The sequence below is a fragment of the Oncorhynchus masou genome, unplaced genomic scaffold (assembly GCF_036934945.1).
Source record: "Oncorhynchus masou masou isolate Uvic2021 unplaced genomic scaffold, UVic_Omas_1.1 unplaced_scaffold_1215, whole genome shotgun sequence".
Taxonomy (NCBI): Eukaryota; Metazoa; Chordata; class Actinopteri; order Salmoniformes; family Salmonidae; genus Oncorhynchus; species Oncorhynchus masou.
The window spans coordinates 84,664-102,500 of record NW_027001943.1 but is presented as its reverse complement, the minus strand read 5'-3'; the positions used below and the strand labels follow the sequence as shown (position 1 = coordinate 102,500).

Below are 17,837 nucleotides of genomic sequence, written 5' to 3'. Positions count from 1 at the left end.
CACTGAGTGGAAACCAGAGATAATACTATACCCTACACACTGAGTGGAAACCAGAGATAATACTATACCCTACACACTGGGTGGAAACCAGAGATAATACTATACCCTACACACTGGGTGGAAACCAGAGATAATACTATACCCTACACACTGAGTGGAAACCAGAGATAGTACTATACCCTACACACTGAGTGGAAACCAGAGATAATACTATACCCTACACACTGAGTGGAAACCAGAGATAATACTATACCCTACACACTGGGTGGAAATACTATACCCTACACACTGAGTGGAAACCAGAGATAATACTATACCCTACACACTATACTGGGTGGAAACCAGAGATAATACTATACCCTACACACTGAGTGGAAACCAGAGATAATACTATACCCTACACACTGAGTGGAAACCAGAGATAATACTATACCCTACACACTGGGTGGAAAGCAGAGATAATACTATACCCTACACACTGAGTGGAAACCAGAGATAATACTATACCCTACACACTGAGTGGAAACCAGAGATAATACTATACCCTACACACTGAGTGGAAACCAGAGATAACACTATACCCTACACACTGAGTGGAAACCAGAGATAATACTATACCCTACACACTGAGTGGAAACCAGAGATAATACTGTACCCTACACACTGAGTGGAAACCAGAGATAATACTATACCCTACACACTATACTGAGTGGAAACCAGAGATAATACTATACCCTACACACTATACTGGGTGGAAACCAGAGATAATACTATACCCTACACACTATACTGAGTGGAAACCAGAGATAATACTATACCCTACACACTTGGTGGAAACCAGAGATAATACTATACCCTACACACTGGGTGGAAACCAGAGATAACACTATACCCTACACACTATACTGGGTGTAAACCAGAGATAATACTATACCCTACACACTATACTGGGTGGAAACCAGAGATAATACTATACCCTACACACTATACTGGGTGGAAACCAGAGATAATACTATACCCTACACACTGGATGGAAACCAGAGATAATACTATACCCTACACACTATACTGGGTGGAAACCAGAGATAATACTATACCCTACACACTATACTGAGTGGAAACCAGAGATAATACTATACCCTACACACTGAGTGGAAACCAGAGATAATACTATACCCTACACACTGAGTGGAAACCAGAGATAATACTGTACCCTACTCACTATACTGAGTGGAAACCAGAGATAATACTATACCCTACACACTATACTGGGTGGAAACCAGAGATAATACTATACCCTACACACTGAGTGGAAACCAGAGATAATACTATACCCTACACACTATACTGAGTGGAAACCAGAGATAATACTATACCCTACACACTATACTGGGTGGAAACCAGAGATAATACTATACCCTACACACTGAGTGGAAACCAGAGATAATACTATACCCTACACACTGAGTGGAAACGAGAGATAATACTATACCCTACACACTGAGTGGAAACCAGAGATAATACTATACCCTACACACTATACTGAGTGGAAACCAGAGATAATACTATACCCTACACACTATACTGGGTGGAAACCAGAGATAATACTATACCCTACACACTGAGTGGAAACCAGAGATAATACTATACCCTACACACTGGGTGGAAACCAGAGATAATACTATAGCCTACACACTATACTGGGTGGAAACCAGAGATAATACTATACCCTACACACTATACTGAGTGGAAACCAGAGATAATACTATACCCTACACACTGAGTGGAAACCAGAGATAACACTATACCCTACACACTGAGTGGAAACCAGAGATAATACTGTACCCTACACACTGAGTGGAAACCAGAGATAATACTATACCCTACACACTATACTGAGTGGAAACCAGAGATAATACTATACCCTACACACTATACTGGGTGGAAACCAGAGATAATACTATACCCTACACACTATACTGAGTGGAAACCAGAGATAATACTATACCCTACACACTTGGTGGAAACCAGAGATAATACTATACCCTACACACTGGGTGGAAACCAGAGATAACACTATACCCTACACACTATACTGGGTGTAAACCAGAGATAATACTATACCCTACACACTGAGTGGAAACCAGAGATAATACTATACCCTACACACTATACTGAGTGGAAACCAGAGATAATACTATACCCTACACACTATACTGGGTGGAAACCAGAGATAATACTATACCCTACACACTGAGTGGAAACCAGAGATAATACTATACCCTACACACTGGGTGTAAACCAGAGATAATACTATACCCTACACACTGAGTGGAAACCAGAGATAATACTATACCCTACACACTATACTGAGTGGAAACCAGAGATAATACTATACCCTACACACTTGGTGGAAACCAGAGATAATACTATACCCTACACACTGGGTGGAAACCAGAGATAACACTATACCCTACACACTGGGTGGAAACCAGAGATAATACTATACCCTACACACTATACTGAGTGGAAACCAGAGATAATACTATACCCTACACACTATACTGGGTGGAAACCAGAGATAATACTATACCCTACACACTGGGTGGAAAGCAGAGATAATACTATACCCTACACACTATACTGAGTGGAAACCAGAGATAATACTATACCCTACACACTATACTGGGTGGAAACCAGAGATAATACTATACCCTACACACTGGGTGGAAACCAGAGATAATACTATACCCTACACACTATACTGAGTGGAAACCAGAGATAATACTATACCCTACACACTATACTGGGTGGAAACCAGAGATAATACTATACCCTACACACTGGGTGGAAACCAGAGATAATACTATACCCTACACACTATACTGAGTGGAAACCAGAGATAATACTATACCCTACACACTATACTGGGTGGAAACCAGAGATAATACTATACCCTACACACTGAGTGGAAACCAGAGATAATACTATACCCTACACACTGAGTGGAAACGAGAGATAATACTATACCCTACACACTGAGTGGAAACCAGAGATAATACTATACCCTACACACTATACTGAGTGGAAACCAGAGATAATACTATACCCTACACACTGAGTGGAAACCAGAGATAATACTATACCCTACACACTGAGTGGAAACCAGAGATAATACTATACCCTACACACTATACTGGGTGGAAACCAGAGATAATACTATACCCTACACACTGAGTGGAAACCAGAGATAATACTATACCCTACACACTATACTGGGTGGAAACCAGAGATAATACTATACCCTACACACTGAGTGGAAACTAGAGATAATACTATACCCTACACACTATACTGGGTGGAAAGCAGAGATAATACTATACCCTACTCACTGAGTGGAAACCAGAGATAATACTATACCCTACACACTATACTGGGTGGAAACCAGAGATAATACTATACCCTACACACTGAGTGGAAACCAGAGATAATACTATACCCTACACACTGGGTGGAAACCAGAGATAATACTATACCCTACACACTATACTGGGTGGAAACCAGAGATAATACTATACCCTACACACTGGGTGGAAAGCAGAGATAATACTATACCCTACACACTATACTGAGTGGAAACCAGAGATAATACTATACCCTACACACTGAGTGGAAACCAGAGATAATACTATAGCCTACACACTATACTGGGTGGAAACCAGAGATAATACTATACCCTACACACTGAGTGGAAACCAAAGATAATACTATACCCTACACACTATACTGGGTGGAAACCAGAGATAATACTATACCCTACACACTGGATGGAAACCAGAGATAATACTATACCCTACACACTATACTGGGTGGAAACCAGAGATAATACTATACCCTACACACTATACTGGGTGGAAACCAGAGATAATACTATACCCTACACACTATACTGGGTGGAAACCAGAGATAATACTATACCCTACACACTATACTGGGTGGAAACCAGAGATAATACTATACCCTACACACTATACTGGGTGGAAACCAGAGATAATACTATACCCTACACACTGAGTGGAAACCAGAGATAATACTATACCCTACACACTGAGTGGAAACCAGAGATAATACTATACCCTACTCACTGAGTGGAAACCAGAGATAATACTATACCCTACACACTATACTGGGTGGAAACCAGAGATAATACTATACCCTACACACTGGGTGGAAACCAGAGATAATACTATACCCTACACACTGGGTGGAAACCAGAGATAATACTATACCCTACACACTATACTGAGTGGAAACCAGAGATAATAATATACCCTACACACTATACTGGGTGGAAACCAGAGATAATACTATACCCTACACACTATACTGGGTGGAAACCAGAGATAATACTATACCCTACACACTATACTGGGTGGAAACCAGAGATAATACTATACCCTACACACTGAGTGGAAACCAGAGATAATACTATACCCTACACACTATACTGGGTGGAAACCAGAGATAATACTATACCCTACACACTGAGTGGAAACCAGAGATAATACTATACCCTACACACTGAGTGGAAACCAGAGATAATACTATACCCTACACACTGGGTGGAAAGCAGAGATAATACTATACCCTACACACTGAGTGGAAACCAGAGATAATACTATACCCTACACACTGAGTGGAAACCAGAGATAATACTATACCCTACACACTGAGTGGAAACCAGAGATAACACTATACCCTACACACTGAGTGGAAACCAGAGATAATACTATACCCTACACACTGAGTGGAAACCAGAGATAATACTGTACCCTACACACTGAGTGGAAACCAGAGATAATACTATACCCTACACACTATACTGAGTGGAAACCAGAGATAATACTATACCCTACACACTATACTGGGTGGAAACCAGAGATAATACTATACCCTACACACTATACTGAGTGGAAACCAGAGATAATACTATACCCTACACACTTGGTGGAAACCAGAGATAATACTATACCCTACACACTGGGTGGAAACCAGAGATAACACTATACCCTACACACTATACTGGGTGTAAACCAGAGATAATACTATACCCTACACACTATACTGGGTGGAAACCAGAGATAATACTATACCCTACACACTATACTGGGTGGAAACCAGAGATAATACTATACCCTACACACTGGATGGAAACCAGAGATAATACTATACCCTACACACTATACTGGGTGGAAACCAGAGATAATACTATACCCTACACACTATACTGAGTGGAAACCAGAGATAATACTATACCCTACACACTGAGTGGAAACCAGAGATAATACTATACCCTACACACTGAGTGGAAACCAGAGATAATACTGTACCCTACTCACTATACTGAGTGGAAACCAGAGATAATACTATACCCTACACACTATACTGGGTGGAAACCAGAGATAATACTATACCCTACACACTGAGTGGAAACCAGAGATAATACTATACCCTACACACTATACTGAGTGGAAACCAGAGATAATACTATACCCTACACACTATACTGGGTGGAAACCAGAGATAATACTATACCCTACACACTGAGTGGAAACCAGAGATAATACTATACCCTACACACTGAGTGGAAACGAGAGATAATACTATACCCTACACACTGAGTGGAAACCAGAGATAATACTATACCCTACACACTATACTGAGTGGAAACCAGAGATAATACTATACCCTACACACTATACTGGGTGGAAACCAGAGATAATACTATACCCTACACACTGAGTGGAAACCAGAGATAATACTATACCCTACACACTGGGTGGAAACCAGAGATAATACTATAGCCTACACACTATACTGGGTGGAAACCAGAGATAATACTATACCCTACACACTATACTGAGTGGAAACCAGAGATAATACTATACCCTACACACTGAGTGGAAACCAGAGATAACACTATACCCTACACACTGAGTGGAAACCAGAGATAATACTGTACCCTACACACTGAGTGGAAACCAGAGATAATACTGTACCCTACACACTGAGTGGAAACCAGAGATAATACTATACCCTACACACTATACTGAGTGGAAACCAGAGATAATACTATACCCTACACACTATACTGGGTGGAAACCAGAGATAATACTATACCCTACACACTATACTGAGTGGAAACCAGAGATAATACTATACCCTACACACTTGGTGGAAACCAGAGATAATACTATACCCTACACACTGGGTGGAAACCAGAGATAACACTATACCCTACACACTATACTGGGTGTAAACCAGAGATAATACTATACCCTACACACTGAGTGGAAACCAGAGATAATACTATACCCTACACACTATACTGAGTGGAAACCAGAGATAATACTATACCCTACACACTATACTGGGTGGAAACCAGAGATAATACTATACCCTACACACTGAGTGGAAACCAGAGATAATACTATACCCTACACACTGGGTGTAAACCAGAGATAATACTATACCCTACACACTGAGTGGAAACCAGAGATAATACTATACCCTACACACTATACTGAGTGGAAACCAGAGATAATACTATACCCTACACACTTGGTGGAAACCAGAGATAATACTATACCCTACACACTGGGTGGAAACCAGAGATAACACTATACCCTACACACTGGGTGGAAACCAGAGATAATACTATACCCTACACACTATACTGAGTGGAAACCAGAGATAATACTATACCCTACACACTGAGTGGAAACCAGAGATAATACTATACCCTACACACTGAGTGGAAACCAGAGATAATACTGTACCCTACTCACTATACTGAGTGGAAACCAAAGATAATACTATACCCTACACACTATACTGGGTGGAAACCAGAGATAATACTATACCCTACACACTGGGTGGAAAGCAGAGATAATACTATACCCTACACACTATACTGAGTGGAAACCAGAGATAATACTATACCCTACACACTATACTGGGTGGAAACCAGAGATAATACTATACCCTACACACTGGGTGGAAACCAGAGATAATACTATACCCTACACACTATACTGAGTGGAAACCAGAGATAATACTATACCCTACACACTATACTGGGTGGAAACCAGAGATAATACTATACCCTACACACTGGGTGGAAACCAGAGATAATACTATACCCTACACACTATACTGAGTGGAAACCAGAGATAATACTATACCCTACACACTATACTGGGTGGAAACCAGAGATAATACTATACCCTACACACTGAGTGGAAACCAGAGATAATACTATACCCTACACACTGAGTGGAAACGAGAGATAATACTATACCCTACACACTGAGTGGAAACCAGAGATAATACTATACCCTACACACTATACTGAGTGGAAACCAGAGATAATACTATACCCTACACACTGAGTGGAAACCAGAGATAATACTATACCCTACACACTGAGTGGAAACCAGAGATAATACTATACCCTACACACTATACTGGGTGGAAACCAGAGATAATACTATACCCTACACACTATACTGGGTGGAAACCAGAGATAATACTATACCCTACACACTGAGTGGAAACCAGAGATAATACTATACCCTACACACTGAGTGGAAACCAGAGATAATACTATACCCTACTCACTGAGTGGAAACCAGAGATAATACTATACCCTACACACTATACTGGGTGGAAACCAGAGATAATACTATACCCTACACACTGGGTGGAAACCAGAGATAATACTATACCCTACACACTGGGTGGAAACCAGAGATAATACTATACCCTACACACTATACTGAGTGGAAACCAGAGATAATAATATACCCTACACACTATACTGGGTGGAAACCAGAGATAATACTATACCCTACACACTATACTGGGTGGAAACCAGAGATAATACTATACCCTACACACTATACTGGGTGGAAACCAGAGATAATACTATACCCTACACACTGAGTGGAAACCAGAGATAATACTATACCCTACACACTATACTGGGTGGAAACCAGAGATAATACTATACCCTACACACTGGATGGAAACCAGAGATAATACTATACCCTACACACTATACTGGGTGGAAACCAGAGATAATACTATACCCTACACACTATACTGGGTGGAAACCAGAGATAATACTATACCCTACACACTGAGTGGAAACCAGAGATAATACTATACCCTACACACTGAGTGGAAACCAGAGATAATACTATACCCTACACACTGAGTGGAAACCAGAGATAATACTATACCCTACACACTATACTGGGTGGAAACCAGAGATAATACTATACCCTACACACTGGGTGGAAACCAGAGATAATACTATACCCTACACACTATACTGGGTGGAAACCAGAGATAATACTATACCCTACACACTGGGTGGAAACCAGAGATAATACTATACCCTACACACTGAGTGGAAACCAGAGATAATACTATACCCTACACACTGAGTGGAAACCAGAGATAATACTATACCCTACACACTATACTGGGTGGAAACCAGAGATAATACTATACCCTACACACTATACTGGGTGGAAACCAGAGATAATACTATACCCTACTCACTGAGTGGAAACCAGAGATAATACTGTACCCTACACACTATACTGGGTGGAAACCAGAGATAATACTATACCCTACACACTGGGTAGAAACCAGAGATAATACTATACCCTACACACTATACTGAGTGGAAACCAGAGATAATACTATACCCTACACACTATACTGGGTGGAAACCAGAGATAATACTATACCCTACACACTATACTGAGTGGAAACCAGAGATAATACTATACCCTACACACTATACTGGGTGGAAACCAGAGATAATACTATACCCTACACACTATACTGGGTGGAAACCAGAGATAAGCCAGTCGGCTCTTCACGTGTTTGGGCCATTTTGTTAAGTGTTCAGTGATTTGGACATCGAGGAACTCAAAGCTCTCGACCTGCTCCACGGCAGCCCGTCAGTGTGGTTGGAGGCGTGCTCTCCCACCCATTTCCTGTAGTCCACGATCAGCTCCGTGGTCTTACTGACGTTGAGGGAGAGGTTGTTGTTCTGCCACCACACTGCCAGGTCACTGACCTCCTCCCTGTATGCTGTCTCATCGTTGCCGGTGACAAGCTTGGAGGGGACAATAGTGTTGAACACTGAGCTTTAGTCAATGAACAGGTGTTCCTCTTATCCAGGTGGGTGAGGGCAGGGTAGACCAGCCTTTCAAAGCACTCCATAGCTGCAGACGTGAGTGCTACGGGTCGGTAGTTATCTACACAGGTTACCCTTGCGTTCTTGGGCACAGGTACTATGGTGGTCTGCTTAAAACATGTTGGTATTACAGACTGGGTCAGGGAGAGGTTGGAAATGTCACTGAAGACAACTTGCCAGTTGGTCCGCGCATGCTTGGAGTACACGTCCTGGTAATCCGTCTGGCCCTGCGGCCTTGTGAATGTTGACCTGTTTAAAAGGTCTTACTCACATCGGCTGCGGAGAGTGTGATCACACAGTTGTCCGGAACAGCTGGTGCTCTCATGCATGCTTCAGTGTTGCTTGCCTCAAAGAGATCATAAAAGGCATTTAGCTCGTCTCGTGTCACTGGGCAGCTCGCTGCTGGGTTTCCCTTTGAAGCCCTGCTACATCCGACGATAGTCAGAGCCGGTGGAAATGAGTTCATAAAATGGATTGAAGTTTTCCTGCTTTCGTCACCGGCCACTAGGAGGAGCACTGTCTCTGGACGAGCATTTTCTTGGTTGCTTTATGGCCTTAAACAGCTCGTTAAGCGCGGTCTTATTGCCAGCATCGGTCTGTGGTGGTAAATAGACAGCCTTGAATATATATAGATAAACTGTCTTGGTTAATGTAATGGACATGTGACCTTCAGGGGGCGTTGTGCTCTGTTGAGAATTACGGGATCTGGAGTTGTGCTTTTGCACCCTCTCAAAACCAGCATGTTTTCTTCTTACAGGCTGGTGCACGAGCGTGTTGCGTGTCTCGTGACTTCTGAGGGTTGAATGTTCATGTACTGTAGGGTCTTGACCCAGTAATGTTCATGTACTGTAGGGTCTTGACCCAGTAATGTTCATGTACTGTAGGGTCTTGACCCAGTAATGTTCATGTACTGTAGGGTCTTGACCCAGTAATGTTCATGTACTGTAGGGTCTTGACCCAGTAATGTTCATGTACTGTAGGGTCTTGACCCAGTAATGTTCATGTACTGTAGGGTCTTGACCCAATAATGTTGTAGGGTCAGTAATGTACTGTAGGGTCTAAAAGCCGATGATGACTGTGGCATTAGCTTGCCATTGTAATGCTGACTGATCTCTGTCTTTCTCTCTGTCTCTCTCTCTCTAGGCGCAAGGACTCCCTGGCCAGCTACATGAGAGCAGTAGAGAGCAGCTACAGAGAGGTGAGCAGCACTGGGTGGTGTTTAAATAGAGAGGTGAGCAACACTGGGTGGTGTTTAAATAGAGAGGTGAGCAGCACTGGGTGGTGTTTAAATAGAGAGGTGAGCAACACTGGGTGGTGTTTAAATAGAGAGGTGAGCAGCACTGGGTGGTGTTCAAATAGAGAGGTGAGCAGCACTAGGTGGTGTTTAAATAGAGAGGTGAGCAGCACTGGGTGGTGTTCAAATAGAGAGGTGAGCAGCACTGGGTGGTGTTTAAATAGAGAGGTGAGCAACACTGGGTGGTGTTTAAATAGAGAGGTGAGCAACACTGGGTGGTGTTTAAATAGAGAGGTGAGCAGCACTGGGTGGTGTTCAAATAGAGAGGTGAGCAGCACTAGGTGGTGTTTAAATAGAGAGGTGAGCAGCACTGGGTGGTGTTCAAATAGAGAGGTGAGCAACACTGGGTGGTGTTTAAATAGAGAGGTGAGCAACACTGGGTGGTGTTTAAATAGAGAGGTGAGCAACACTGGGTGGTGTTTAAATAGAGAGGTGAGCAGCACTGGGTGGTGTTTAAATAGAGAGGTGAGCAGCACTGGGTGGTGTTTAAATAGAGAGGTGAGCAGCACTGGGTGGTGTTCAAATAGAGAGGTGAGCAGCACTGGGTGGTGTTCAAATAGAGAGGTGAGCAGCACTGGGTGGTGTTCAAATAGAGAGGTGAGCAGCACTGGGTGGTGTTCAAATAGAGAGGTGAGCAGCACTGGGTGGTGTTTAAATAGAGAGGTGAGCAGCACTGGGTGGTTTTTAAATAGAGAGGTGAGCAGCACTGGGTGGTGTTTAAATAGAGAGGTGAGAAGCACTGGGTGGTGTTTAAATAGAGAGGTGAGCAGCACTGGGTGGTGTTTAAATAGAGAGGTGAGCAGCACTGGGTGGTGTTTAAATAGAGAGGTGAGCAGCACTGGGTGGTGTTTAAATAGAGAGGTGAGCAGCACTGGGTGGTGTTTAAATAGAGAGTGAGCAGCACTGGGTGGTGTTTAAATAGAGAGGTGAGCAGCACTGGGTGGTGTTTAAATAGAGAGGTGAGCAGCACTGGGTGGTGTTTAAATAGAGAGGTGAGCAGCACTGGGTGGTGTTTAAATAGAGAGGTGAGCAGCACTGGGTGGTGTTTAAATAGAGAGGTGAGCAGCACTGGGTGGTGTTTAAATAGAGAGGTGAGCAGCACTGGGTGGTGTTTAAATAGAGAGGTGAGCAGCACTGGGTGGTGTTTAAATAGAGAGGTGAGCAGCACTGGGTGGTGTTTAAATAGAGAGGTGAGCAGCACTGGGTGGTGTTTAAATAGAGAGGTGTGCAGCACTGGGTGGTTTTTAAATAGAGAGGTGAGCAGCACTGGGTGGTTTTTAAATAGAGAGGTGAGCAGCACTGGGTGGTGTTTAAATAGAGAGGTGAGCAGCACTGGGTGGTGTTTAAATAGAGAGGTGAGCAGCACTGGGTGGTGTTTAAATAGAGAGGTGAGCAGCACTGGGTGGTTTTTAAATAGAGAGGTGAGCAGCACTGGGTGGTTTTTAAATAGAGAGGTGAGCAGCACTGGGTGGTGTTTAAATAGAGAGGTGAGCAGCACTGGGTGGTGTTTAAATAGAGAGGTGAGCAGCACTGGGTGGTGTTTAAATAGAGAGGTGAGCAGCACTGGGTGGTGTTTAAATAGAGAGGTGAGCAGCACTGGGTGATGTTTAAATAGAGAGGTGAGCAGCACTGGGTGGTGTTTAAATAGAGAGGTGAGCAGCACTGGGTGGTGTTTAAATAGAGAGGTGAGCAGCACTGGGTGGTGTTTAAATAGAGAGGTGAGCAACACTGGGTGGTGTTTAAATAGAGAGGTGAGCAGCACTGGGTGGTGTTTAAATAGAGAGGTGAGCAACACTGGGTGGTGTTTAAATAGAGAGGTGAGCAACACTGGGTGGTGTTTAAATAGAGAGGTGAGCAACACTGGGTGGTTTTTAAATAGAGAGGTGAGCAGCACTGGGTGGTGTTTAAATAGAGAGGTGAGCAGCACTGGGTGGTTTTTCAGAGCCTTATGTGTTGTAACCAGATAGTATCAGTCACAATGCCAGACAAACCAGCTTTTGTCTTTCTCACTATAAAGTATGGTACAATATTCTCCTACGTGGGACGAAGGTGAGTTACCCTCCACTCCCCGGAGGCGTGACCCCTCCCACTCCCCGGAGGCATGACCCCTCCCACTCCCCGGAGGCATGACCCCTCCCACTCCCCGGAGGTATGGCCCCTCCCACTCCCCGGAGGTATGGCCCCTCCCACTCCCCGGAGGTATGGCCCCTCCCACTCCCCGGAGGTATGGCCCCTCCCACTCCCCGGAGGTATGGCCCCTCCCACTCCCCGGAGGTATGGCCCCTCCCACTCCCCGGAGGTATGGCCCCTCCCACTCCCCGGAGGTATGGCCCCTCCCACTCCCCGGAGGTATGGCCCCTCCCACTCCCCCGGAGGTATGGCCCCTCCCACTCCCCGGAGGTATGGCCCCTCCCACTCCCCGGAGGTATGGCCCCTCCCACTCCCCGGAGGTATGGCCCCTCCCACTCCCCGAAGGTTTGACCCCTCCCACTCCCCGGAGGTATGGCCCCTCCCACTCCCCAGAGGTTTGGCCCCTCCCACTCCCCAGAGGTTTGGCCCCTCCCACTCCCAGGAGGTATGGCCCCTCCCACTCCCCAGAGGTATGGCCCCTCCCACTCCCCGGAGGTATGACCCCTCCCACTCCCCGGAGGTGTAACGCCTACGTATCAACAACCCTTGTTGGCCAATCCAGTAAGGTTTGTAATCTATGGTGAGCTTCGATTGGTCACTCGAGTCCCCCTCCGCTTCTCTCTCTTTCCTTCCGGTGAATGTGAATGTCTTCCCATGTTACACAGTGTAAATGGCCCAACACACACTCTGTCTTTCTCTACGATAAACTAGGGCTACCTCTTTCTCCTGCCCCCACCGCAGGTCAGAGACCGTATCGTCCAATCACGATCCACCTCCACTGACAAGGACCTCCCTCTGCAGTTACCAAGAGTGCACCTGGATCTGACCGGACCGGAGAGGTTGCTGGGAGGGCCGGACGTGGCCGCCTGTCAGGTACTAGTCCTGTAGGGACACTGAGTTTAGCCTGTCAGGTACTAGTCCTGTAGGGACACTGAGTTTAGCCTGTCAGGTACTAGTCGTCCTGTAGGGACACTGAGTTTAGCCTGTCAGGTACTAGTCGTCCTGTAGGGACACTGAGTTTAGCCTGTCAGGTACTAGTCCTGTAGGGACACTGAGTTTAGCCTGTCAGGTACTAGTCCTGTAGGGACACTGAGTTTAGCCTGTCAGGTACTAGTCCTGTAGGGACACTGAGTTTAGCCTGTCAGGTACTAGTCGTCCTGTAGGGACACTGAGTTTAGCCTGTCAGGTACTAGTCGTCCTGTAGGGACACTGAGTTTAGCCTGTCAGATACTAGTCCTGTAGGGACCTGTTTAGGGACACTGAGTTTAGCCTGTCAGATACTAGTCCTGTAGGGACACTGAGTTTAGCCTGTCAGGTACTAGTCCTGTAGGGACACTAAGTTTAGCCTGTCAGGTACTAGTCCTGTAGGGACACTGAGTTTAGCCTGTCAGATACTAGTCCTGTAGGGACACTGAGTTTAGCCTGTCAGGTACTAGTCCTGTAGGGACACTGAGTTTAGCCTGTCAGATACTAGTCCTGTAGGGACACTGAGTTTAGCCTGTCAGATACTAGTCCTGTAGGGACACTGAGTTTAGCCTGTCAGGTACTAGTCGTCCTGTAGGGACACTGAGTTTAGCCTGTCAGGTACTGTAGGGACACTCCTGTCAGGGACACTGAGTTTAGCCTGTCAGGTACTAGTCCTGTAGGGACACTGAGTTTAGCCTGTCAGATACTGTGAGTTTAGCCTGTCAGATACTAGTCCTGTAGGGACACTGAGTTTAGCCTGTCAGGTACTAGTCCTGTAGGGACACTGAGTTTAGCCTGTCAGATACTAGTCGTCCTGTAGGGACACTGAGTTTAGCCTGTCAGGTACTAGTCGTCCTGTAGGGACACTGAGTTTAGCCTGTCAGGTACTAGTCGTCCTGTAGGGACACTGAGTTTAGCCTGTCAGGTACTAGTCGTCCTGTAGGGACACTGAGTTTAGCCTGTCAGGTACTAGTCGTCCTGTAGGGACACTGAGTTTAGCCTGTCAGGTACTAGTCGTCCTGTAGGGACACTGAGTTTAGCCTGTCAGGTACTAGTCCTGTAGGGACACTGAGTTTAGCCTGTCAGGTACTAGTCCTGTAGGGACACTGAGTTTAGCCTGTCAGATACTAGTCCTGTAGGGACACTGAGTTTAGCCTGTCAGGTACTAGTCGTCCTGTAGGGACACTGAGTTTAGCCTGTCAGGTACTAGTCCTGTAGGGACACTGAGTTTAGCCTGTCAGATACTAGTCCTGTAGGGACACTGAGTTTAGCCTGTCAGGTACTAACATATGACCATCTACTGTCCGTAGTCGGTCCTCTCAGAACTTGAGCAGGTTAACATATGGCCATCTACTGTCCGTAGTCGGTCCTCTCAGAACTAGAGCAGGTTAACATATGGCCATCTACTGTCCGTAGTCGGTCCTCTCAGAACTAGAGCAGGTTAACATATGGCCATCTACTGTCCGTAGTCGGTCCTCTCAGAACTAGAGCAGGTTAACATATGGCCATCTACTGTCCGTAGTCGGTCCTCTCAGAACTAGAGCAGGTTAACATATGGCCATTTACTGTCCGTAGTCGGTCCTCTCAGAACTAGAGCAGGTTAACATATGGCCATCTACTGGCCGTAGTCGGTCCTCTCAGAACTAGAGCAGGTTAACATATGGCCATCTACTGTCAGTAGTCGGTCCTCTCAGAACTTGAGCAGGTTAACATATGGCCATCTACTGTCCGTAGTCGGTCCTCTCAGAACTAGAGCAGGTTAACATATGACCATCTACTGTCCGTAGTCGGTCCTCTCAGAACTAGAGCAGGTTAACATATGGCCATCTACTGTCCGTAGTCGGTCCTCTCAGAACTAGAGCAGGTTAACATATGGCCATCTACTGTCCGTAGTCGGTCCTCTCAGAACTAGAGCAGGTTAACATATGACCATCTACTGTCCGTAGTCGGTCCTCTCAGAACTAGAGCAGGTTAACATATGACCATCTACTGTCCGTAGTCGGTCCTCTCAGAACTAGAGCAGGTTAACATATGACCATCTACTGTCCGTAGTCGGTCATCTCAGAACTAGAGCAGGTTAACATATGGCCATCTACTGTCCGTAGTCGGTCCTCTCAGAACTAGAGCAGGTTAACATATGGCCATCTACTGTCCGTAGTCGGTCCTCTCAGAACTAGAGCAGGTTAACATATGGCCATCTACTGTCCGTAGTCGGTCCTCTCAGAACTAGAGCAGGTTAACATATGGCCATCTACTGTCCGTAGTCGGTCCTCTCAGAACTAGAGCAGGTTAACATATGGCCATCTACTGTCCGTAGTCGGTCCTCTCAGAACTAGAGCAGGTTAACATATGACCATCTACTGTCCGTAGTCGGTCCTCTCAGAACTAGAGCAGGTTAATATATGACCATCTACTGTCCGTAGTCGGTCCTCTCAGAACTAGAGCAGGTTAACATATGGCCATCTACTGTCCGTAGTCGGTCCTCTCAGAACTAGAGCAGGTTAACATATGACCATCTACTGTCCGTAGTCGGTCCTCTCAGAACTAGAGCAGGTTAACATATGGCCATCTACTGTCCGTAGTCGGTCCTCTCAGAACTAGAGCAGGTTAACATATGGCCATCTACTGTCCGTAGTCGGTCCTCTCAGAACTAGAGCAGGTTAACGTATGGCCATCTACTGTCAGTAGTCGGTCCTCTCAGAACTAGAGCAGGTTAACATATGGCCATCTACTGTCCGTAGTCGGTCCTCTCAGAACTAGAGCAGGTTAACATATGACCATCTACTGTCCGTAGTCGGTCCTCTCAGAACTAGAGCAGGTTAACATATGGCCATCTACTGTCCGTAGTCGGTCCTCTCAGAACTAGAGCAGGTTAACATATGACCATCTACTGTCCGTAGTCGGTCCTCTCAGAACTAGAGCAGGTTAACATATGGCCATCTACTGTCCGTAGTCGGTCCTCTCAGAACTAGAGCAGGTTAACATATGACCATCTACTGTCCGTAGTCGGTCCTCTCAGAACTAGAGCAGGTTAACATATGACCATCTACTGTCCGTAGTCGGTCCTCTCAGAACTAGAGCAGGTTAACATATGACCATCTACTGTCCGTAGTCGGTCCTCTCAGAACTAGAGCAGGTTAACATATGACCATCTACTGTCCGTAGTCGGTCCTCTCAGAACTAGAGCAGGTTAACATATGACCATCTACTGTCCGTAGTCGGTCCTCTCAGAACTAGAGCAGGTTAACATATGACCATCTACTGTCCGTAGTCGGTTCTCTCAGAACTAGAGCAGGTTAACATCTGACCATCTACTGTCCGTAGTCGGTCCTCTCAGAACTAGAGCAGGTTAACATCTGACCATCTACTGTCCGTAGTCGGTCCTCTCAGAACTAGAGCAGGTTAACATATGGCCATCTACTGTCCGTAGTCGGTCCTCTCAGAACTAGAGCAGGTTAACATATGGCCATCTACTGTCCGTAGTCGGTCCTCTCAGAACTAGAGCAGGTTAACATATGGCCATCTACTGTCCATAGTCGGTCCTCTCAGAACTAGAGCAGGTTAACATATGACCATCTACTGTCCGTAGTCGGTCCTCTCAGAACTAGAGCAGGTTAACATATGGCCATCTACTGTCAGTAGTCGGTCCTCTCAGAACTAGAGCAGGTTAACATCTGACCATCTACTGTCCATAGTCGGTCCTCTCAGAACTAGAGCAGGTTAACATATGGCCATCTACTGTCCGTAGTCGGTCCTCTCAGAACTAGAGCAGGTACTAACATATGGCCATCTACTGTCCGTAGTCGGTCCTCTCAGAACTAGAGCAGGTACTAACATATGGCCATCTACTGTCCGTAGTCGGTCCTCTCAGAACTAGAGCAGGTACTAACATATGGCCATCTACTGTCCGTAGTCGGTCCTCTCAGAACTAGAGCAGGTTAACATATGGCCATCTACTGTCCGTAGTCGGTCCTCTCAGAACTAGAGCAGGTACTAACATATGGCCATCTACTGTCCGTAGTCGGTCCTCTCAGAACTAGAGCAGGTTAACATATGACCATCTACTGTCCGTAGTCGGTCCTCTCAGAACTAGAGCAGGTACTAACATATGGCCATCTACTGTCCGTAGTCGGTCCTCTCAGAACTAGAGCAGGTTAACATATGGCCATCTAC

The 17,837-nt window shown here is 45.4% G+C and overlaps 1 protein-coding gene across 1 annotated transcript in view; it reads left to right on the top strand.

Annotated features, from left to right (window-relative positions):
* LOC135529949 (coiled-coil domain-containing protein 171-like) overlaps positions 1 to 17,837 on the top strand; it is a 112,915-nt gene that overhangs the window by 84,912 nt on the left and 10,166 nt on the right. The window contains exons 21-22 of the mRNA XM_064958352.1: positions 10,418 to 10,472; positions 13,440 to 13,571. Coding sequence (XP_064814424.1) covers positions 10,418 to 10,472; positions 13,440 to 13,571 — 187 coding nt within the window. The remainder of the gene's footprint in view (positions 1 to 10,417; positions 10,473 to 13,439; positions 13,572 to 17,837) is intronic.